General features: G+C 35.9%; 1 protein-coding gene across 1 annotated transcript; it reads right to left on the reverse strand.

The window, feature by feature from the left end:
- Positions 1 to 12,176: 12,176 nt before the first annotated feature.
- LOC128658142 (DNA-binding protein inhibitor ID-2-like) lies at positions 12,177 to 23,762 on the reverse strand. Its single transcript, XM_053712641.1, has 3 exons — positions 23,758 to 23,762; positions 17,682 to 18,112; positions 12,177 to 12,406 (listed from the first exon to the last, which is right to left on the reverse strand). Exons 1-3 carry the CDS (start codon positions 23,760 to 23,762, stop codon positions 12,177 to 12,179), a joined length of 666 nt encoding a protein of 221 aa, XP_053568616.1.
- Positions 23,763 to 26,550: the final 2,788 nt, after the last annotated feature.

Below are 26,550 nucleotides of genomic sequence, written 5' to 3' on the forward strand. Positions count from 1 at the left end.
CTCTTTTGCGCTTTTGTTTTTCTGTCTATCTCACAAAGCCTGCAGCACTCAGTTGTGCTGATTCATGCACAGTATTCCATCTCATTGGTTCTATATTAGGGTAAACATCCACAGCACCTCTCAACTCTAGATCAGACCGTAATCCAGTAGTGTTCCATATTAAAAACTTTTATTTAATATCAATTCAGCATATTAAAATGATCAGAGGGCACAAGTATGTCTCCCTCTGATATTAGCAGAACCGCAACATATTTCTCAGCTACGGGAGCTGTTTCATCAGGCATGCTTAGTGAGTATTTTTGCTTATACATCTATTCAAATAGACTAGAGCTATATTTCACAGTGCTGAACTAGGAGGCCTCTTCTGTTTGTTTATTTTAGATTGGAAGTGGATGAATTTGTTTAAAGGGACACTTAAGTCAATTTTAAACAGCTTTCAAATTTACTTTCATTAACAAAATGTGCACAGCCTTTTTATATTTAAACTTTTTTTAAGTCCCCAGCTTCTACTGAGCATGTGCAAGAATTCACAGAATATACGTATATGCATGTGATTGGCTGATACAGGGGAAGTGGAAATAGACATAACTTTTAAATTTGTCAGAAAAAAATCTACTACTCATTTGAAGCTCAGAATAAGGGGTAGATTTATCAAGCAGTGGATGCTGCAATCTACCCCCAATGTTTCCAGATCGCTGGAAACAAGAGTTTAGAAGCAGCGGTCGTAAGACCGCTGCTCCTTAACTTATCCGCCGCCTCTGAGGTTGCGGACCGCAATCATCCCGATCAGATACGAAAAGGATGATTGACACCCCCTGCTAGCGGCAAATTGGCCACGAATGTGCAGCGGGTGGCAGTGCACAGGCATTTCACTAGAAATGCTTGAGCAATGTTAAATGCCGACAGCGTATGCTATCGGCATTTAGCGATGTCGGGCGGACATGATCTGCTACAGCGGATCTTTTCCGACATTTAATAAATTGGCCCCTAAGTGCTATTGCATTGTCTTACTATCATGCATTTGTTGATTATGCCAATCTACTGTATTTACTGGTCCTTTAAGAAGAGCCACCATGGTGGAATTTTTTGGACACTTTACAGTGGCGGCTGGTGAATTTTTAGGATGGTGGTGCACAAGACTCCGCCCCTATGAGAAAGCCACACCCTTTGAAAAAGCCACACCCCTTTGGAAAAACCACACCCCTTTTAAACAACCACACCCCTTTGAGAAAGTCACGCCCCTCAAATGGCCCCACCCATTTGAACCAGCAGTGTTTTTGGTCATCGTCTTGTTGAAATATCCAGCCCCTGGGCCCTGGGGTAACTTAAACTAAAGTTTGTGACTGATTCCTCAACATTATTCTCAAGTATCTGCTGATATTGAGTGGAATCCATGAGACCCTCAACAATATTCCCAGTACAGGTCTTTGGAGGTGGTCTGTGGGCTGTTTTTGACGGTTCTTATCATCCTTTGCCTATCCGATATTTTACTTGGCCTGCCACTTCTGGCCTTAACAAGAACTGTGCCTGTGGTCTTCCATATCCTCACCATGCTGACTGTTCCTCACAGTGGACACTGACATCTTAAATCTATGCAATAGCTTTTTGTAGCCTTCCTCTAAACCATGATGTTGAACAATCTTTGTTTTTAGGTAATTTGAGAGTTGTTTTGTGGCCCCCATGTTGCCACTCTTCAGAGGAGAGTCATAGAGAACAACTTGCAATTGGCCACCTTAAAACCTTTTCTCATGATTGGATACACCTGTCTATGAAGTTTAAGGCTTAATGGGCTCACCAAACCAATTTTGTCTTCCAATTAATCAGTGCTAGGTAGTTACAGGTATTCAAATCAACAAAATAACAAGGGTGCACAAATGTATGCACCTGTCTAATTTTGTTTTGATGCATATTGCACATTTTCTGTTAATCCAATAAACCTAATTTCACTACTGAATTTTTACTGTGTCCTTCATTTATTTGATAGATCAAAATGAAATTACTGATCCAAACAGCCAATTATTTATAACTGAAAATCATGGATATTGTCAGAGGTGCCTAAACTTTTGCATACAACTGTATATGATTTCATGCACTCAAACTGTATTAAAGTAATGTACTCAGATATGAAATATATTTTTATGAAATGTAACATCAATTATATATAAATACTATGCTCCAATACAGCTCACAGGCAGGATATCTAAAAAATATACAAAGGGAACATTTGTTAAAGTTTAAGCTTCAAAAGATTCTTTACTTCATCGCTTAATGAGATTAGATCTCTACAAACAAGATAACCATGTTACCTCTCTGGGGTGACAGAGAAACAATTCTGTACTTTAGTTCAGATATGCTCAATCTTCAGGAAAGTAAGTAATTATCCATTGTATGATATACAAATGATGAGACTAACAATACTTTTGAGGTGTGAATCCACATATACGTCTGGAAAGGTTTTCTAGCTCAGAATCGATGCAAGCATATAGAAGACAAAATTTCATATGAAATGACTTGTACCTAATTTTCATATAGTTTTATATACTCCTATACTTTATTAAGGAATGACTTCAAATATGGAATATATTTATATTAAAGTGGGATAATAAGGAAATATAAATATTGTTACAATAAATTAATCACTACAGAATTCTAATTAAATGCAATGTAATATCAGAATATGAAATGATGATAGCTGATTATTAGTATCATACTAACTAAGTATTAAATTACAATCCTTTTAAGTCTCCCAATATTTAATGAATCATCGCGTTCATCATGTCCTGGAAGTGAAAGCTCAAATGCGCCGGAAAATAGAATACAATTCATAATTTTGGAAAGAACATAACGATTTGTGGTTACTTGATCATTGTGTTTTTTAACAATATGCACTGACAAGTTGTTGGCGAATATCAATCCTTCATAGCAAATTAAACTCTAATGGGGAGTATAAATGTGATTGGTAGCAATTATTTATATTTTTGGAGTTAAATGTGATAAATCGGCGACACCATAACTCACCCAACTTGAATCACCACTTTGTTTTTCAAACAGGAGACAATAAAAACAAGATCCTGTTTGCAAAATGACTATTAAGTTAATATCTTAAGATATTATCAGTAGGAAGTATATATATATATATATATATTTATTTAATATTATGACCATGTCTAATATTTAAATTAATATACAAGAATCCATACTCTTCAGTATACCCATGTCTAGTCTTAAAATATACATGCTCAGTTAAATTATATAATAACATATATATTAACCAAATGATTAATCAAAGCTGCGAAATAATAAGTATCTTGAATGTACATTTATGAAAATATATATATTCCTGGATTTAAAGAACCTTCCACTTTATAGAGAAATAAAACCACATCTCAATTATTGTTGCCCTAGCCCCCAGTGTTCGATATTAGGCAATGCAGCCAAAGGCCGTGGCAACATTAAGATAAATACACCAACATTTTACTTTCTACAAAAGAAGATTATTTCTATTACACTAGTGCTTAATAATTAACTTCAAATGTAAAGATTAAAACAGAATGTTGATAACTCAAGTACAATTTTTGTAAATTAAGTCAATCCGCCTGTCTTTTTTCTGAGGCAAATAAATCAATAACATTTTCGGTGAATGTAGGCATGTCATTGATCAATTGTTTTCAATTGTGAGCATGGCTAGAGCAGTCAGTCTTTCCTCAGTCATGGTGCTCCTTAGAAATGTCTTAACTCGTTTTGAAGTTGAGAAACATCTCTCAACCTCAGCAGTTGTCACGGGAATAGTCGAAATAATTTGCAACAGTTTGTAGGTCTCCGAGAAAGTACTGTCCAAGTTATTTTCTATTACAAACTGTAGAAGACTGATGGTACCATTCATATTTCGGAAATCTGGTCTTCTGTAAATTACTCCTAGTTCAGTTTTCAGACGATCTTTCTGTAATATGTCATAAACAGCTGATGTTTGTTCAAGAAGCTGATTTGGAAAATTTTTCTCGTAATCTGCAAATTTTTCAGCTTGGAGGAGAGAAACAGCCAAGTAGTGAGTTATAAAAGAAAATCTTTCTTTTACTTGATTCGTGATAACATCGCATATCTCTTTAGCTGCCACAGTCTGAGTAATGTGAATATTTTCTCTCTTCCTTTTCCTTGATGTTTCCTCTGTTTCTGATCGTCATGATCACTGTGTCCATTCTTTTCCTTTCGTTTTCCATTGTCTGCTGGAAAGTGTTAACATGTTTTCGAATAAGTGCCGCATCTGTTAGTGTTTTCTGAAGTTGGTTGTATAACACATCTACATGTGGCATAATATTGTGAAAAACTGAAAGCCAAAACACAAATACAGAGTCTTGTAACATACACCGAATAGCCCCTGCTTGATTTATTGCTATTTCTTTTTTCGATGTTGACTCTATTTTTTCCATACATTCAATTAACTGTTCCCTGTTTTCAAACACTGTATTGACGGTTCGACTCTTGAAATTCCACCTGGTGGCTGAACCATGAGGTATCCTTCTTCTAACAGTTTCATCTAGAATAGCTATCCGTTTTGGCGAGTTACTAAAAAAGTTAGTAATGTCACTTAGGTTAGAAAAAAATACTCGAACTTGTTGATTCTGACTGCTTGCTTGGCTGACAATCAAATTGAGTTGATGTGCGTAGCAATGCACAAAATGTGTATTCTTGTAGGTAAGTTTAATTATAGCCTGAACACCTGCATGCTGACCACTCATCACGCTTGCACCGTCGTAACTCAGGGATATCAATTTTTCGGGGTTGTCTATAACTTTTTCCAAAGTATTTTGGATACATGTAGCTATAGATACTGCATCATGTCCAGCTGGATTAGTGAATTCCCAGAATCTCTCAACCGGTTGACCGTTACCTATAATGTATCGAAAAACAACAACCAATTGGAAGGCAGATGAAACATCACTAGTTTCATCTGCTATCACTGCTACAAAATTTGCTTTTGAGATTTACTTTTTTATTTGGTTCTGGCAAACAGTAAGCATACAGTCTAATAAATCGTTTTGAATTTCTTTTGACGTTCCTTTAAAAACAGTGGCATTGGCGAGATGTTCTTTTAGAGATGCATCAAGTTCTGCTGAGAAGTTTATAAGACCTCTGAAAATGCCTGGATTTAATGAATCCTCGCGTTCATCATGTCCTCGAAGTGCAAGTTCAAATGCGCCGCAAAATAAAATACAATTAATTATTTTCGAAAGAACATAACGTTTTTTCGTTACATGCTCATTATGTTTTTTAATATTTAAACGATATGCACTGTCAAGTTGTTGTCGAATATCAACCCTTCCTAGCAAATTAAACTCTAATGTGGAGTTTAAATGTGATTGTGAACAATTATGTTTATTTATTTTTTGATTTAAATGTGATAAATCGGCGACACCAGAACTCACCCAGCTTGATTCACCACTTTGTTTTACAAACAGGAGACAATAAAAACAAAAGAGTCTGTTAAATAATTCACAGCCACAAATCCATGGATATTTATCATATACCTCGGGTTTGAATTCTCTTTTGAAATCTCTAGTTTTACATTTTGTCACCTGGATAAGGTTAAGCCTAGGTGTTGGCCTGAGCATTTTAATTTCAATTTTTCTTTCCATGGGTAACGTTGAAAAATGTAATTTCTTTAGCTCAGACACACTGATTTTACTAAGTGCCATCTTAACTGTTAGTTTACACACAAAGAACAGTCCTTTGCTGTTATAAAATATATAACTTTAACTAGGTAAGTTGCCTTGCAGCTCTTATAAAATATATAACTTGTAGGTTAGTAGTTTTACTGTTATAATATATATATATATATATATATATATATATATATATATATATATCTTTTAGACAAGTAGTTTTGCTGTTATAATATATATATAACCTTTAGACAAGTAGTATTGCTGTTTTAAAATATAAAACTTGACTTAATAGGCAAGTAGTTTCGCGGTTGTTATCAAATATATAACTTGTAGGTAATTAGCTTTGCAGCTGTTATAAATGATACAACTTGTAGGTAAGTAGCTGTGAAGCTGTTATAAAATATATAATTGTTTTAAAAACTCTGAGACTCTCTGCAATCTGCTAATAATTCTAAACTAAAATAGTGTTTTAAATAGTATTATTACAGCAGACAGCAGCCGTGACAGCCGTCAACGGGCAAGGTCAACTACAGTCTAAAACTAGTAGGCAAGTAGTTTTGCGGTTTTTCTAAAATATATAACGTGTAGGACTGTAGGTAAGTAGCTGTGAAGCTGTTATAAAATATATAATTGTTTTCAAAACTCTGAGACTCTCTGCAATCTGCTAATTATTCTAAACTAAAATAGTGTTTTAACTAGTGTAATTACAGCAGGCAGCAGCTGTGACAGCCGTCAACGGGCAAGGTCAACTACAGTCTAAAACTAGTAGGCAAGTAGTTTTGCGGTTGTTCTAAAATATATAACTTGTAGGACTGTAGGTAAGTAGCTGTGAAGCTGTTATAAAATATATAATTGTTTTCAAAACTCTGATACTCTCTGCAATCTGATAATAATTCTAAACTAAAATAGTGTTTTAACTAATATAATTACAGCAGGCAGCAGCCGTGACAGCCGTCAACGGGCAAGGTCAACTACAGTCTAAAACTAGTAGGCAAGTAGTTTTACGGTTGTTCTAAAATATATAACTTGTAGGACTGTAGGTAAGTAGCTGTGAAGCTGTTATAAAATATATAATTGTTTTCAAAACTCTGAGACTCTCTGCAATCTGCTAATAATTCTAAACTAAAATAGTGTTTTAACTAGTATAATTACAGCAGACAGCAGCCGTGACAGCCGTCAACGGGCAAGGTCAACTACAGTCTAAAACTAGTAGGCAAGTAGTTTTACGGTTGTTCTAAAATATATAACTTGTAGGACTGTAGGTAAGTAGCTGTGAAGCTGTTATAAAATATATAATTGTTTTAAAAACTCTGAGACTCTCTGCAATCTGCTAATAATTCTAAACTAAAATAGTGTTTTAAACCTTTAACTAGTATAATTAATTTACAGCAGGCAGCAGCCGTGACAGCCGTCAACGGGCAAGGTGAACTAAAGTCTAAAACTAGTAGGCAAGTAGTTTTGCGGTTGTTCTTAAATATATAACTTGTAGGTAAGAAGCTGTGAAGCTGTTATAAAATATATAATTGTTTTAAAAACTCTGAGACTCTCTGCAAACTGCTAATAATTTTAAACTAAAATAGTGTTTTAACTAGTATAATTACAGCAGATAGCAGCCGTGACTTTTATAACTTGTAGGTAAGTAGCTGTCAAGCTGTTATAAAATATAAAGCTTGTAGGTAAGTTGTTTTGCGGTTGTTATCAAATATATAATTACTTGTGGTAATATAACTAATATAATTATAATTAATATTTTATAATAAATTATACAGTTAATATAGCAGCAGCAGTTAACTGCTTTTTTGGAAAAAAAACTTTTAAATTTTTTTGCAAAACTTGCAATCTACTAATGCAAAACTTGCAATCTAATTAATTATCTGCTAAATACTTAAAATATAAGAATAAAGGCAAGCAAATTGTTTTAAAAGTAGCACTCCCTAGTCCTATTCTAATGATTGATCTAATCTAAGTATCTGGCTGCTGCTAATTCAAAATTAAAGGTCTTTTTCTACTGAGTCAGTGTCACTACACTGAGAAACTGACTGACTCACTGTCTAACTGTTAAGGGGACAGGGCCCCAGCAAGAACTGAGAAGCCTCTCTCAAATTATGAGAATTATTAAGGTCCAACGTCCAGCAGGAGGGGAGCTAGTTTTTTTTAAAAAATTCTGCCCAAGTGAGTCAGTGAAAGCTCCACTAACTCTCCCTATCTAGGCTCTAAATATAATATTACAATACTAAGTAAGTGCTGCTGTGTAAACAGTGTAACTGAGTCTGTAATTCAACAGGTCAGTAATTAAATTTTTTGGTATCGTTCAGTTCTGCAGTTCTTTCACTCCTCTCCGCTCAACAGCAAACTCAACAATGAATTTTTCGCGCCGTTGATGCGGGGAGGAGCCGGTGATGACGTATCCGGCATGATGCGGCATCATCATTGCAGACCATGCAGCCTATCAGAGAGGGCACAGCCAGGCTGAACTTGTCTGTTCTAGAACGCCTGTTGATGCCAGGGAGGAGCCGGTGATGTCATGGTGCAGCCTATCAGAGCACAGGCTGAATATGTCCCTCCCCACTCGCACAGTTCAACGTGTGCAATCAAGCATCAATATAGAATTGCTTGAGGCTGGCCCAAATGCCTGCAGACTGACATAGACATCACTGACAGAGCCCTATATCATGCCTATCGCACGTACGATTTTTTTTTAAAGAAACACACACACAAAAAAATGTTTTTACTTTTATTTAAAAAAAAACATCAGAATGTTATTTTTGGGGGTTAAAAATAAAATATAATTTTTCCAATAGGGGGCTATTGAAAAAATTATATTTTATTCAGCATAATTTTATTCAGCATAATTTTTTTATTTATTTTTTTCTCAGCATCTGACAGTTTATTTATTTTTTCTCAGCATCATTTTTTTATTTTATTTTTTATTAGCATCTGATAGTTTATTTTGTTTTCTAGGCATCTGACAGGGGGGCACGTGCGCGAGTGCACAAATGGAGGAGCCTCCACTGGCCCTAGGGCAGTAATAATTTGTGCTGAAATTACAGGTATGTGCTACATAAGTACCTTAAATTAACTAGTATCGGATAAGCCCGAACAACAGATCTCCTAAGGAGATACCACTTTCCCTATAGTTAATTAATACATAAGAAATACCACTTAGACTAGTGCAAAATTAAAACTACAGGACACCCAACAATCCTGTCTTTCTTCCCTTAACATGTTTCGCCTACTGGCTTTGTCAAAAGTGAAGGCGCCTCCCAGAATGCAGCCTTTTATTTGCTTCCTATTAGACATCACGCCCATTTCTTATGATGTCATGAATGGCTAATCAAATATACATGAAAAAAAAGGACCTTTATCCTAAAATGAATAATGTACTTTACTAACTGATTTACTCCCTTATGTATTGAACAGGGCAGGACCAAATAATGTATTTGACCATACCATTATCCACAGAGGGGATCATCATTACTAATATATACACATTATTTTACTTCTCAAGTGGGCATCACATTGTAATAATACTCTATCATATCAGTCCTGTAATTGTTTATCTGTATAGGAAGAATTTATGACAGAGAGGTTTATATACATAACCTCAGACACATGTCAAATGAAGTTACCAAATCTAGCAAGGAAAAGCAAAACTAATATTAAAAAGGTTTGTATCTTGTGACATAATACATTATTTCAGTGCTGCTAAGTGTTGAACTTTAAGTGTTGAACGTTTGTGTGAATGTGAACAATTCACTATTGTGCAAAATAAAAAAAAAATTCAATAAACATACATTTTGTTGAATTATTTTAAATACAATTGATTAAAATGCAGTGTGGTGTGCTTACTGTTGTGAACTTAAAATGACAGTTTATTAGTTAAATAAACTTGCACAGTGTGGTGTTTTAAATGCCTAAATTATATTGTGATTTGGACAGTTGTGATTATACTGTCCATTACATTAATTCTACTTTTCGAAGTAGTTTTTAATTATTGCGACGTGTGATGCCAGTGAAATCTAATAAAAATTATTTTTCCTTTTTATTCAATAGAGTGCCTAGTGGGCTGACACTCTATCCCATAATTTTAATATACATGGGTCCCCGGTATATTAAAGGGAACTTCTTAATGTAAAAAAGTAAAATAATTATTGTATTCATTTAAACCATTTGGTTGTACTGTATTCAAGAGGTAAATCCAGCGTGTTTCTGCTTTTAAAAGGGTACGTTCTATATCTCCACTTCGAATACCTAGTGAGATTTTTTTGTATCCCAAAGCATTTCAGATCTGACCTTTTGGATTCATGAACATGTAAAAAGTGGTTTGCCACACTTGTCAATTTTTTGCCAATTTCAAGATCTTTCTTGGCTGATTTGACATTTTTCAAATGTTCCAATATTCTAACTTAGAACTTTCTTGAGGTCATCCCTACATAGATCAAATTGCATTTGCAAGTAATGCCATAGATGACTCCTTCCGTGTTACAGTCTATGTAATCTTGGATGTGATAAGTTTTTTCCAGATCTGTCAGTAATGGATTTTATTTTTTCCACATTTTAATACATGGAACAGGAGCGACAGATAAAATTGCCTGATGTCAATTCACCCTTGCCTTTCTTACTGTCAAAATGACTACGACTCATCATCTCCTTCAAATTCTTGGTCCTTCTATATCCCAGGTGGATGTTCTCTGTACCTAGTATCTATGCTAGTATTGGGTCTGCCTTGAGGATACCCAGATGTTTATTCATAATCTGTACCACTGTTTCAGATTGAGCATTATAAGTCATTATCACTCTAGTCTTGTCATCTCTTGCTTTAGCTTTGGGTGTAAGCAGGTATTTCCTATTAGTATGTAATGCCCTCCTTCTGGCTATTTTTAAGGACCTCTGTCTATACCTTCTGTATAATAGTCTGACTTCCAGATCTTTAGCTCTAATTTTGAATGTTTCCAGATTGGTACAGTTCCTCCCAATTCTTAGAAACTCTCCGGTGAGGAGTGCATCCACTGTGTGAGGTGAGTGAGCAATTGAGTGGTGCAGAATTGTATTCATAGCCGTATCTTTCCTATATAGGTCTGTATGAATCTCCCCATTGGGTTGTTTGATTATTTTTAAATCCAAAAATGTGACCTCATTACTGTCGATCTGCCATGTGAGTTTAGTGTTCAGATTGTTCTTGTTTAAATCTTTCAAGAATTCTTCCAGTATGGTTCGGGGTCCTTCCCACATAAAGAAAATGTCATCTATGTACCTGCGCCAGATGGGAATGTAGTCAGTATATTTTGATTTTTCATCTATAAATACTACATGTTGTTCCCACCATTTCAGGAACAAATTTGCATATGTGGGGGCGCATGCTGTACCCATTGCAGTACCCTTGATCTGAAGGTAGAATTGTTTGTCAAACACAAAGAAGTTGTCCTTGAGAACAAAATCCAGAAGTTTAAGAATAATCTGTCATGAAGAAAGCCTTCTTCTGAAAATGTGGATAAAAAATGTTCAACACCTTTAATTCCAAGATCATGGCCAATGCTAGTATATAATGCTTCCACATCTGTGGTTACCAAGAAGGTTGAGGTATTAACTGTAACATTTTTCAGTAACTGAAGTACCTCTATGGTATCCATGACGGAGGACGTACATATTCTCTTAAACGAAAATTCACAAACTAGCTGGTTCTCTCTGTGAGATTGCCCACTCAAGATACAATGGGACGTCCCGGAGGGTTTTTTATATCTTTGTGGACTTTGGGAATGATATAGAATGCCAAAGTTTTTGGATTTTGGACTGAAAAGAATTTCTTTTCTTTAGAGTTGATGATCTCATCTTTATAAGCGTCATTTAGAATATTTTCATATTCCTTGAGATAGTTTTCAGTGGGGTTAAACACCAATTGTTTGTAACATTTATCATTCCTTAATTGTTTATTTACCTCTCTTATATAGAGGTGTGTGGGCCAGATCACCACATTCCCTCCTTTGTCCGAGTTGAGGATTATTAAATCATCCCATTTTTGGAATTGTTTTAATGCTTCCTTTTCTCCTGATGTCAGATTCTGTATCTTAGGTACTGGGGTCAGATTGGTAATTTCTTCACATACAATATCATTGAGCACTTGAATATTTCTATTTTGGTTTATCTTGGGTACATAACTTGATTTGTTTTTAATTTGTTCTCTCCAGTCTTTTGGGGTATTGGGATGGTCATTGGTTCCTAGTAGTGCTTCCATATTTTATAATGTCGACATTTCTTCTTCTGACCACATGGTGTTATCATTGTCAGGTTCATAGTCAGTATCTTTTTTCCTCATAAACTGTTTTTTGAGGACTAATTTTCTTAAGAAGAGTTGTATATCCTTCACAACTTCAAATTTGTCTAACTGGTTATTTGGGCAAAAGGACATGCCCTTGAATAGTACACTCATGTGGTCACAAGAAAGTATTTTGTCAGATAAATTAATAATTTTTAATGTGTCAGTCTTATCTTTGAGAACGGGTTCTCTGAGCGTTTTTATGGTTTCCAGCATTTTGCATCGCTCTTTTGTTTGTCTTTGTTTTTGACCTGTTTGGTTTTTGGACTTGCCCCTGCCTCCTCTCCTGGTGGGTTTCCAGTTGAAGAGGCATCTTCCTCTAAAAAATTATTTCTTTTGTTTCTTCCTTGTCTTGTTTCCATATTAGAGGTAGAAGGAGCACCCTCTTCATTTTCATTCTCATTGATATTAGTATCTGATTCTTCACTTTCTGTTTCGGAGATGTCACTCTCTATTATTTGCACTCTAGGATGTCACCTACTGTTGCTAGGACCAAACTTCTTGCCCCATTTGTATACTCTTTTGTTGGAGAAATCAGCTATGTCTCTGTGGAGTTTGACCTGTTTGTTATTCTTAATTTCTAGTTCATAATTATCTAATTCGTTCTGGTATTTCTATACCTGGTCTCAAAGTCTGGTAAACTCTTAAATTCCTTCAGTTTGTTGTTCTGTTCTTTAATTAATTCCTCTAATCTGCCATGTTCTGCATTATCATGCTTTATCAAAATACTCATCATTTTGACAGAATATTCAGTATTTAAATTAGTGTCCTTAAATTTGAATGCCGGGAAAGATCTGAATTCTTAACCCTCTAGGGATCAGTTTTTTCTCAATATATTTATCGAATATATTTTTGTTCCACCACACCTTGTCTTGTTTATGAATGTTTTTATGTAAATCTCTTAGTGCCTATTCCATTCAATCCTTAATATTGGTACAGGGAGTTTCAGATGGTGTGTTAAACACCTCATTAAGGTCTGCTAACCTCTTTGGTTTCTGTTTAGTCGGTCAGTTTCATATAGATTAGCCATTATTTAATTGAAAAAGAGTGTACTCTATTGAGAATCCTGGGTTACCAGGTATACAAAGGCAAAATTTGAGAGATGAGCAATGGCACCACTATTGTTACTTTGAGGCAACACTATATTTAAATGTATGGAATATAATCTACTATATAGTTATACTATGTAATTGTGTATAGGTGCTGAGTATCAGAGACAAACTTATACAAGAACAATTCCAGCAAGTAAAAGTGTTTTTCAAACTAATGTAGTGAAAAGAGTGGATAGTTACAAATTCTTATCCTGAATTGATATCATGTATAGTAACTCCCACCTAAAGAGGATTTGTGGTAAATCTTAATGGTAAAGGTATGTTTGTAATTTGCTGTGGGCTAACATCCCTGAAAAATGGGGCCAAACCTATTAGGGGCCACTATTCAGTCAAAATGTGTACTCATATATTGTTTACCTCACTGAGTATTATATGGATACTAAAATAAATTGTACCCATATGTACTATGTGGTAGAGTATTGCAACAGTAGTAGTATGGCTAGGTATTGATACCTTGTAAGCTACATGTAGTTTGCACTTATACATACAAATTACTTGTTAGTGTGCCCGTGGGTCACAATTAGAATATTGGTTGCTCCACAGATTAGAAGTATATCTCCACCGTCATATGTACAGCCCTATATCTAAAATGGAGCATGTGTAGATAAATGAATCCACAGGAGTTACCATGTATTCAAACGTTAAGTTACAGTGTAACCAACGACTCGCCACTAACTTTGTATCGGTTGCTATTGGTTAATTATAAAGTTACATATCGTATACTTTTGTTATAAGATTTTCAGCAAACTCCAAAGGAGTGTAATACTTAGCGATGAGGCTTATACAGATTACTTGTTAGTGTGCCCATGGGTCACAGTTAGAATATTTATTGCTCCACAAATTAGATTAGAGGTATATCTCCCCAGTCATATGTACAGCCCAATATCTAAAATGGAGCGTATGTATATAAATGAAACCAGTATAATACTTAGCGAGGAGGCTTATAAAGATTACTTGTTAGTGTGTCCATGGGTCACAGTTAGAATATTCATTGCTCCTGCTCCACAGATTAGATTTTGACAAAGCCATGCTAAGGGAGAAAAGACAGGATTGTTGGGTGTCCTGTAGTTTTAATTTTGCACTAGTCTAAGTGGTATTTCTTATGTATTAATCAACTATGAGGAAAGTGGTATCTCTTTAGGAGATCTGTTGTTCGGGCTTATCCGATACTAGTTAATTTAAGGTATTTATGTAGCACATACCTGTAATTTCCGCACAATTATTATTGCCCTAGGGCAAGCTTTGTGCTACTCATATTTCTTTTACTAACCTCTTGTGGTGGTTGCCCACAGTACAAATTACAAGCATATGATATGATATTTAACAACTAACAATAAGTATTTTTAGTGGCAACACTTGACAATCCTGGGGTAAACTGTACTGTATAGTGCTTAGACACACGGCAGTGCCCTGAGTACAATCCCTATAAACAAGTTTAATTTACGTATACACAGGTTAAACGTTGAGCTCAATTTATAGTGGCCTCTGTATTCCTTAACTTGTGGAACACTGCACAATCTAAGTGTGACCTTAGGGCATATAGACATTCCTTATTTATTTGCACGTTTAATACTAAGCGTATACAAATCATAGTGGGGCGAGAGGCCTCTCTATAGGAGTCTTGATGTTGGGCGTTTCTAAAACCAGCTGATTTAGGTTACTGCTGTAATAAATAAATTGCATATCCTGCACATACCTGCCTGGTGGTGAGCTTTAGTGTTAAGCCTCCTCGCCAAGTATTACACTCCTTTGTAGGTTGCTGAAAATCTTATAATAAAAGTATACGATATGTAACTTTTTAATTAATCAATAGCAACTGATACATAGTTAGTTGCGAGTGGTTGGTTACACTGTAACTTAACGTTTGAATACACGGTAACTCCTGTGGTTTCATTTATAAACATATGCTCCATTTTAGATATTGAGCTGTACATATGACTGAGGATATATAACTCTAATCTAATCTGTGGAGCAATGAATATTCTAATTGTGACCCATTGGCACACTAGCATGTAATCTGTATAAACCTCCTTGCTAAGTATTACACTGGTTTCATTTATATACATATGCTCCATTTTAGATATTGGGCTGTACATATGACTGTGGAGATATACCTCTAATCTAATCTGTGGAGCAATGAATATTCTAACTGTGACCCATGGGCACACTAACAAGTAATCTGTATAAGCCTTCTCGCTAAGTATTACACTCCTTTGGAGGTTGCTGAAAATCTTTTAACAAAAGTAGACAACATAATTTATAATTAACCAATAGCAACTGATACAAAGTTAGTGGCAAGTCGTTGGTTACACTGTAACTTAACGTTTGAATACATGGTAACTCCTGTGGTTTAATTTATCTACACATGCTCCATTTTAGATATTGGGCTGTACAAACCTCTAATCTGTGGAGCAACCAATTTATACAGGGAGTGCAGAATTATTAGGCAAGTTGTATTTTTGAGGATTAATTTTATTATTGAACAACAACCATGTTCTCAATGAACCCAAAAAACTCATTAATATCAAAGCTGAATAGTTTTGGAAGTAGTTTTTAGTTTGTTTTTAGTTATAGCTATTTTAGGGGGATATCTGTGTGTGCAGGTGACTATAACTGTGCATAATTATTAGGCAACTTAACAAAAAACAAATATATACCCATTTCAATTATTTATTTTTACCAGTGAAACCAATATAACATCTCAACATTCACAAATATACATTTCTGACATTCAAAAACAAAACAAAAACAAATCAGTGACCAATATAGCCACCTTTCTTTGCAAGGACACTCAAAAGCCTGCCATCCATGGATTCTGTCAGTGTTTTGATCTGTTCACCATCAACATTGCGTGCAGCAGCAACCACAGCCTCCCAGACACTGTTCAGAGAGGTGTACTGTTTTCCCTCCTTGTAAATCTCACATTTGATGATGGACCACAGGTTCTCAATGGGGTTCAGATCAGGTGAACAAGGAGGCCATGTCATTAGATTTTCTTCTTTTATACCCTTTCTTGCCAGCCACGCTGTGGAGTACTTGGACGCGTGTGATGGAGCATTGTCCTGCATGAAAATCATGTTTTTCTTGAAGGATGCAGACTTCTTCCTGTACCACTGCTTGAAGAAGGTGTCTTCCAGAAACTGGCAGTAGGACTGGGAGTTGAGCTTGACTCCATCCTCAACCCGAAAAGGCCCCACAAGCTCATCTTTGATGATACCAGCCCAAACCAGTACTCCACCTCCACCTTGCTGGCGTCTGAGTCGGACTGGAGCTCTCTGCCCTTTACCAATCCAGCCATGGGCCCATCCATCTGGCCCATCAAGACTCACTCTCATTTAATCAGTCCATAAAACCTTAGAAAAATCAGTCTTGAGATATTTCTTGGCCCAGTCTTGACGTTTCAGCTTGTGTGTCTTGTTCAGTGGTGGTCGTCTTTCAGCCTTTCTTACCTTGGCCATGTCTTTGAGTATTGCACACCTTGTGCTTTTGGGCACTCCAGTGATGTTGCAGCTCTGAAATATGGCCAAACTGGTGGCAAGTGGCATCTTGGCAGCTGCACGCTTGACTTTTCTCAGTTCATGGGCAGTTATTTTGCACCTTGGTTTTTCCACATGCTTCTTGAGACCCTGTTGACTATTTTGAATGAAACGCTTGATTGTTCGATGATCATGCTTCAGAAGCTTTGCAATTTTAAGAGTGCTGCATCCCTCTGCAAGATATCTCACTATTTTTTACTTTTCTGAGCCTGTCAAGTCCTTCTTTTGACCCATTTTGCCAAAGGAAAGGAAGTTGTCTAATAATTATGCACACCTGATATAGGGTGTTGATGTCATTAGACCACACCCCTTCTCATTACAGAGATGCACATCACCTAATATGCTTAATTGGTAGTAGGCTTTCGAGCCTATACAGCTTGGAGTAAGACAACATGCATAAAGAGGATGATGTGGTCAAAATACTCATTTGCCTAATAATTCTGCACTCCCTGTATATATAAGTGCAAACTACACGTAACTTACAAGGTATCAATACATAGCCATACTACTACTGTTGCAATACTCTATCACAGAGTACATATGGGTACAATTTATTTTAGTATCCATATAAAACTCAGTGAGGTAAAAAACACACTTTGTCTGAATAGTGGCCCCTAATAGGTTTGGCCCCATTTTTTATGGATGTTAGCCCACAGCAGATTACAAACATACCTTTACCATTAAGATTTACCACAAATCCTCTTTAGGTGGGAATTCAGGATAAGAATTTGTAACTATCCACCCTTTTCACTACATTAGTTTGAAAACCACTTTTACTTGCTGCAACTGTTTTTATTGTGTGTAACCATTTTTAAATAAAACTAATACAGTTGAAAAGTTATATTTTAAAACCTATATACACTAAGCCCATACGTATGAGGGTACAATAATACTTTGGGTTGTCTATTAAAAAAAATATATATATATATATATACATGTAAAGGGATATTCCGGGATTCCTAACAGATATCAGTGTAACAACGTAACTATCGCTAATTTTGGGGAAAAAAATGGTTTGGAAATAGACAAGTACTACTTGTATTTATTGCCCTATAACTTGCAAAAAAAAGCAAAGAATAGCGCTGCAGTTGGAGTGCCCAGGTGTCTAGGTTCCTGTCATTCGTGATAAACTCTAATAACAATTCAGATGCCTGCAATGACAAGATGCTGATGTCTGTGTTTAGGAGGGTCAGTGGTGTCCTGGTGGATGAGGAATTTGGTCCCAGCCAGGAATGATGGAGACTGACGATGGTCGGTTGGGAATCCAAGGCGATCTGCAGATCCAGAATGTAATCTATGACGTGCTGCAGAATTTCCATCTTGCTGACTTTCTTGTTCTGTGGAATACTCTGCACCAGTTCCTTCAGCTTGGAATAGCAGTCATTCATGTTGTACAGCAGGCTCATGGGGTCATCCACAGGTGTCTTGCTCCTAGATATACTGTGCTCCGTTAGGCTGTTTATCCTCACAGATCTTATGGGCTGAAAGCTTTCATGATTTCAAGCTAATGTATACAACTCCGACAACAACAAGAACCTTTTCCTTATTAAATCCACAACCACACGATGCGCGTACTAGCTCAGAATTGAGATTGCAATGCTTATGTGTACATCCAGAATTTCATGTCTTTATTTCCAAGGTTAGGTCTTTCAATGCTATCCGAAACAGAACAACAAAAACATGCAGATCTAAATTGTATGTGCTACAATCATAACTCATGACTTCTCGCTAAAAAAAATCCATGACAAGGGCAATCTATTGTCAGACAAATGGCAAGTACAGAACTACATAGCTATACAGCAGGACCGCTCAGGATCCTAGTGGTTCCTATAAGCGGCGGTAGATGAAGAGAAGCCAAACTGGTCCGCCGCATATAGGAACCTCTAGGATACTGAGCGGTTGTTTTTAGTTCCTGCATCAAAAGGCCCCTTCACTAAAATCAGCGCATTACGCATGCGCCAAAAACGGGAATGCGGCGGATAAAAAAGTTACAGGCAGAAGAGGAAGGAAGATGACGAAATACAGCAGGAGGCTGGCGGCCATTTCAAAACGGCAGAGGGACATGTAGTAAGTAATTTTACTTAAAAACTATATAGTTAGCAAAATGGGGCTACAGTTTAAACTATTTGTCCTAGTAAACTTTATCTGTAGGAGTAATATTTCTTTTTGGGTTGACTGTCCCTTTAAGGGTAAGACAATTAAAAAATGGCCTTGTCCTTAAGGGGTTAAAAGCAGCACACATATTTGTACATCCTGGTTTTCCAGAATCACAGAGCTCCAGCATACAGAAGGAATTGGTTAAACAGTAAAACAAACATATAAACAATATATCACACCTCTAAACAATTGTCTATTCACAGGTAAAACAGATTAACATATCCACTTAATTAACTGGGGGGAAGTGTACTCAGAAAATATGATTTTAGGCAGTCTAGTTAAAGGGACAGTATACACCAATTTTCATATAACTGCATGTAATAGACACTACAATAAAGAATAATATGCACAGATACTGATATAAATATCCAGTATAAAACCGTTTAAAAACGTACTTAAAAGCTTCCAGTTTAGCACTGTTTAAAAGGTTACTAGAACACCCACTGCAAGTGGGAAACAGCAGATACTCCCCCCCCCCCTTCCTCTGCATATGAAAAGACCCTTTACGCTAACAGAAGCAAGCTGGAGTAGGTATACGTCGGTATTCTCCTAAAACTTTGGGGCTTGGTTAGGAGTCTGAAAATCAGAGCAATGTCATTTAAAAACAATAAAACTATCCATTTAAAAAACAAACAAACCTGTATGGGCTATATACAAGGATCATCTACAAAACATTTATGCACAGAAAAATCTAGTGTATACTGTCCCATTAATATAATCACAAAGGAACACAATCAGTTTAACAAGAAAGACTCCTGAGACACAATCAGATCTGAAACGTAAACATCTCTTATTAGAAAACATTAAAACAGATCTTATTAAACATTAAGTCCTTTATGCCCACTTAGTTTAAAGAGTTACATTTGCTCACACAATGGGCACTCAAACACTGTACCCATCCTGTATCTATGGATACAGGATGGCATGGACATAAGACAGAGTTATGAAAGTACATGGGGTGTCCAGCATATAAAATTCCACATTTCCATGGAGTCTGTGGGTATCCTTAAGCCCATATACCCCCTGCCCAAAGAGTGTTCCATAACAGGCCACCAGATCATGGTGACTCACGTCACATTTCCCATTTACTTTTATCATCAAATTTGCTTTGTTTTCTTGGTATTCTTTGTTGAAAGGTAAACCTAGATAGGCTCATATGCTAATGTCAAGGCCCTTTAAGGCAGCTTCTTATATCAGTGCATTTTGACAGTTTTTTTTTACAGCTAGACATCACTAGTTCATGTTTGCCAAATAGATAACATTGTGCTCATTCCAGTGGAGTTAGCTAGGAGTCAGCACTGATTGGCTAAAATGCAAGTCTGTCAAAAGAACTGATATAAGGGGGCAGTCTGCAGAGGCTTAGATACAAAGTAATCACAGAGGTACAAAGTATATTATATATAATATAATATATCTATCTTTTAAAACAATAACAATTCTGGAGCCGACGGTTTCTTTAAAGTGCTTTCAATAAAATTTAAATTTCCCCTTTTTAAAAAAAAAAATATATAAAATTGCATAGAGCTTTGTGTGGTTTTCCAACACTAACATTTAAAACAAACGTTTTTACAATTATAATTATATTACAGTCTGGTTTTAGTACATCTCTGAGATTTATAACCATTTTCAGATGCAGAGTTTTTATTACAAGAATTTAACTAATAGGAAAAGAACATATTTGGGACATATGCTCCAATGCATTACTCCTTTTTTCTCATGTATTTGTAAACGAAGCAAACTGTGCTAAGTGGGACAGAGCCAATGACACAGTAGATAACACTTGTCAAGGGTGAGACCAGTGTTTGATTCTAGCTGCTCATAATCTCTTTGTTGGCAAGGAAATGGAGTATCACTGACAGCTGGGAAAACAGACAAGATACATACAAAACAGGGAATTATGTAAATACTCAGTTTTTATGTTATCCTTTGCTATGCATACACGGTAGGAAATACTTCACAATCTTAAATCTTCTTTTTTCCTACAAAAATCTAGTTTCATAAAAAAAATTAAAGCAATAAAATATGATGCATATTATTCAGCAAACATATTTTGTTGTAGATATAAGTAACTCATGTTGCTTAGTCTAATCTAATATATCTATGTTTAATGATGTTTGTAGTATATATGTAATTCATGATATGTAAATGTTCAAAAATATTATTATTATTTTATAATAATAATAATTAAAATAATAATAACAATTATTATTATTATTAGTAGTAGTATGGTTATTATTATTATTATTATAATTATTATTAGTAGTAGTAGTATGGTTATTATTATTATTATTATTATTAGTAGTAGTAGTAGTAGTAGTATGGTTATTATTATTATTATAATTATTATTATTATTAGTAGTAGTATGGTTATTATTATTATTAGTAGTAGTAGTTTGGTTATTATTATAATTATTATTATTATTATGTAGTAGAAGTATGATTATTATTATTGTAATAATAATTATTATTATTATAATTATTATTATTAATAGTAGTAGTAGTATGATTATTTGTATTATTACCGTTGTTATTATTATTATTATATTACATTTTAAATCCCTCTTGGACAGTAGTCTGTTATTACAAAATGTGTACATTTCTCAACAAAAATGTACTTTGCTATATTACCTGGAATATCTTTTATGAAAGAGATGGATCATGTTTCATGTTTTTAGGTTTTTGATAAATGTTGTTAAAACAAATAATAGCGGCTTCCCTAAAAAAGGACCTTATCTGCAACATTATCATTATAGGGTTGGTAAGCATCTACAGGGAGTGCAGAATTATTAGGCAAATTAGTATTTTGACCACATCATCCTCTTTATGCATGTTGTCTTACTCCAAGCTGTATAGGCTCGAAAGCCTACTACCAATTAAGCATATTAGGTGATGTGCATCTCTGTAATGAGAAGGGGTGTGGTCTAATGACATCAACACCCTATATCAGGTGTGCATAATTATTAGGCAACTTCCTTTCCTTTGGCAAAATGGGTCAAAAGAAGGACTTGACAGGCTCAGAAAAGTAAAAAATAGTGAGATATCTTGCAGAGGGATGCAGCACTCTTAAAATTGCAAAACTTCTGAAGCGTGATCATCGAACAATCAAGCGTTTCATTCAAAATAGTCAACAGGGTCGCAAGAAGCGTGTGGAAAAACCAAGGCGCAAAATAACTGCCCATGAACTGAGAAAAGTCAAGCGTGCAGCTGCCAAGATGCCACTTGCCACCAGTTTGGCCATATTTCAGAGCTGCAACATCACTGGAGTGCCCAAAAGCACAAGGTGTGCAATACTCAGAGACATGGCCAAGGTAAGAAAGGCTGAAAGACGACCACCACTGAACAAGACACACAAGCTTAAACGTCAAGACTGGGCCAAGAAATATCTCAAGACTGATTTTTCTAAGGTTTTATGGACTGATGAAATGAGAGTGAGTCTTGATGGGCCAGATGAATGGGCCCGTGGCTGGATTGGTAAAGGGCAGAGAGCTCCAGTCCGACTCAGACGCCAGCAAGGTGGAGGTGGAGTACTGGTTTGGGCTGGTATCATCAAAGATGAGCTTGTGGGGCCTTTTCGGGTTGAGGATGGAGTCAAGCTCAACTCCCAGTCCTACTGCCAGTTTCTGGAAGACACCTTCTTCAAGCAGTGGTACAGGAAGAAGTCTGCATCCTTCAAGAAAAACATGATTTTCATGCAGGACAATGCTCCATCACACGCGTCCAAGTACTCCACAGCGTGGCTGGCAAGAAAGGGTATAAAAGAAGAAAATCTAATGACATGGCCTCCTTGTTCACCTGATCTGAACCCCATTGAGAACCTGTGGTCCATCATCAAATGTGAGATTTACAAGGAGGGAAAACAGTACACCTCTCTGAACAGTGTCTGGGAGGCTGTGGTTGCTGCTGCACACAATGTTGATGGTGAACAGATCAAAACACTGACAGAATCCATGGATGGCAGGCTTTTGAGTGTCCTTGCAAAGAAAGGTGGCTATATTGGTCACTGATTTGTTTTTGTTTTGTTTTTGAATGTCAGAAATGTATATTTGTGAATGTTGAGATGTTATATTGGTTTCACTGGTAAAAATAAATAATTGAAACGGGTATATATTTGTTTTTTGTTAAGTTGCCTAATAATTTTGCACAGTATTAGTCACCTGCACACACAGATATCCCCCTAAAATAGCTATAACTAAAAACAAACTAAAAACTACTTCCAAAACTATTCAGCTTTGATATTAATGAGTTTTTTGGGTTCATTGAGAACATGGTTGTTGTTCAATAATAAAATTATTCCTCAAAAATACAACTTGCCGAATAATTCTGCACTCCCTGTATTGTATGATAGCAATTGGCATGTTAATTGCGGCCGATGAGTCCTTTTCTATGTTGGTGCAATCACAATCAGCAGGTAATAAATAAATAAATACCATTAATAATTTTTTAAAATAAATGTAACCTGTAATTACATTATTACATATGAGATTCCCCCCCCACACACACACATACAAACTCACAAATCAATGTATTAATGCAAAATATAACTGCATCATTACTGGTGGATAAATTACCGCTAACTACTGAAATAGGTAGGAATGTTCCCACAAGAAGTCTAAGGGGTTTGAAGCCCCTTTGCACATTAACCCCTCCACTGAATTAGAGTATTTATATTAAAAGAATAAAGGGAATTATCTCCAAAATTACTCTGGGTGTCATAGGTATGAACTGATAGTGTGTGCCATGATGGCTGGCTTTCGTATGGTTTCTGATTTGGTGTGAAAACACTGGTGTATCAGTAAGCGTAAATCTGATATTCTATCACACTTGGGTTGAACCAGTACTGGTGAGACATTTAAAAGTGATTAAAAAATCCTTATACCTAGGTCTGAGAGAAGGCTGTATATAATACCTTATTACCCAATGCCTTTATCTCTTATGAAAACACAAGGTAGAATTTAATGAACATATACAAGAAATACCCCATGGCTGCTTTTAAGAAGTGCAAGTCAATTTTTAAATTAAAAAAACAGGAAATTTTCTTGTATTGTGAATATTCACCAATCAATTATTAGATGCACCATTATGATTATTACTGAATACTCTTTCATAATGCTATGTTTTCTTATATATTATGTATGATTATGTAAAAATGTATTACAAGAAAAGTGAGGAACTTAACCTAATGCTTGATAAAGAGGCAATCTCCTCCTTCAAAGCAGTCGATACAAGATACTACACATATGGTAATAAACCTGACAAATTATTAGCAAATAAATTAAAACATATGACCAGAGCCTCCACCATCCCACAAATACAATTAACAAATGGATCAGTAACCAATGATCCCCTGCAGATAGCTAATGAGTTTGCCAACTACTACAACTCACTCTATAACTTGCCACAACCCAATATTGCAGTAGATAAACAAAAAGAATTAGATAGGTTCCTGGAGAGTAGCTCACTAAAAAAAATCCCCCAAGAGGATCTAGATCTGCTTAATGCACCTATAACAATTCAGGAGATAAACCAAGCCATTAAAGAATTAAAGAGAAATAAAGCCCCGGGTCCGGACGGGTTCCCAGGCTCTTTTTATAAAGATCTTCAAAAATCGGTGGTACCACATCTAGTAACTATTTTTAATAATATTTTGCAAGGTACAGACATACCACAAGATATATTGACTGCGAGGGTGACAATTATCCCAAAGCCGGGGAAATGCAAACAATATTGTCAAAATTATAGGCCAATTTCACTAATAAATTAGGACCTCAAACTTTTCACCAAAATTTTGGCAAATCGATTGGCTACCCCCATCACAAATTTAATAAATACTGACCAAGTGGGATTCATAGCTCAAAGAGAAGCCCCAGACAATGTAAGAAAGATCATAGACTTGATAAATTTTGCAACAAATAAAGGAATGCCTTCTCTGCTCCTTACTCTTTATGCGGAGAAGGCATTTGACAGGATCAATTGGGATTACATGCTAGCAGTCCTAAATAAGGTAGGAATCAAGGGTCCATTTTATATGGGGTTAAAAAAGTTGTACTCTACGCCGGATGCGTTTATCAGACTCTCGGGATATCAATCGAAGCAAATCAAGATCAGGAATGGGACCAGACAGGGCTGCCCACTATCACCGTTGTTGTTTGCATTATGTATTGAACCACTAGCACAGAAAATTAGAGACAACCCCAATATAACAGGAATCAAAGTAGGTGAAAATGAATACAAAATATCACTGTTTGCGGATGATGTCATCCTCGCAGTCACTAAGCCCCTACTTTCCCTACCAGTAATATACTCAGAGATAGGTAAGTTTGGTTCATTATCAGGATACAAGGTGAATGAAGGTAAATGTGAGGCCTTAGATATTCATTTACCTAATCACACAAAAAAATTACTGGAGATTAATTTTACCTTCTCTTGGGCAAAGACATCCATCAAGTATCTGGGTATTTTCCTTTCACGAAATGTGCATAATCTATACAAAGAAAATTACACAGGTATATTTAAACAGGTTAAAGCTTTGTTGACCAACTGGGCCAAATACAAACTCTCATTATATGAAAGGATTATGTCCATCAAAATGACGATACTGCCCAAGATCCTCTATCTATTTCGCTCTCTCCCAATAAATGTACCGATTTCAGAACTACAAATAATGCAAAAGGAAATTCTTAAATTTATATGGCAAGGGAAAAGGGCAAGAATTAATAAGGACACGTTGACCAGACATAAATCAGGGGGGGGGGGTGGGACTTCCAGACTTAATATCTTATTATTATGCAGCTAGAATGGCCCAAACCATCCAATGGCATAGAACGACTAAGACTCCACAATGGGTTCAGTTAGAATCTGATATCATGGAAATAGGCAGATTAGATAGATTACTATGGGCAGACAAACAAGACAGACCTCAAATCCTACGACAGTATGTAGCAATACACCACACCATTATTCTATGGGACAAACTGAACAGAACCTTTTCAATTATCAATAACCGCTCTCAAGCGACACCCTTGATACCCATCAAGTTCATAACAAATTCACAAATGCAGGGAAAATGGGAAAATAAAGGCCTATATCGCATAGCAGATACACTTGTCAATGGTAGGATACTGTCTTTTAAACAATATGAAGAACTGGGGGAACCTGATAGAAATCTCTGGTTTCACTACCTACAACTCAAATCCAGGGTACAAGAGATATTAGGAAACACAAAGAAAGAACATAACACTATATACGAGTCACTGTGCTTAACTAAAGAATATAAGAGGGGTATGGTTACTTTACTATATCCACTTTTCAACATCAAAGAGAAGGATAAAAAAAACAATAGCATGATAAAATGGGAACAGGACTTAGGTAGATCTTGGTCAGTCGAAACCTGGGCAGAGAATATCCAGAGAGGTCTTAAATTCTCCCCTAATGCTACATTAAAAGAAAATTACCTCAAGGTAATACATAGGTGGTACATTTATCCCAATAGGTGGGCTAAAGCTGAGGACCGTGAACACCATAAATGCTACAGAGGGTGCGACAAAGCAGGGACATATCTACATATGTGGTGGCATTGTAGTAAGGTTAGGAGAGTATGGGATCGCACCTCACACTATTTAAGCTTAATACTTGAAACTGATATAGCCCTTTCTCCAGAGCAGGCCCTTCTACATTTTCCATTAGAAGGGCATCTAGAGAGGCACTCCAAGTTAGTTAACATGATATGTACTGTTACACGTATGTGCATAGCGAAGTTCTGGAAGATAGAT

This window comes from Bombina bombina, chromosome 4 (assembly GCF_027579735.1).
Source record: "Bombina bombina isolate aBomBom1 chromosome 4, aBomBom1.pri, whole genome shotgun sequence".
NCBI lineage: Eukaryota > Metazoa > Chordata > Amphibia > Anura > Bombinatoridae > Bombina > Bombina bombina.

Coding starts and splice junctions, on each gene's coding strand:
- LOC128658142 (XM_053712641.1), bottom strand. Junction 12,407..17,681: donor TTCTTTGCTTTTTTTTGCAA/GTTATAGGGCAA, acceptor TCTCCGAAACAG/AAAGTGAAGAATCAGATACT.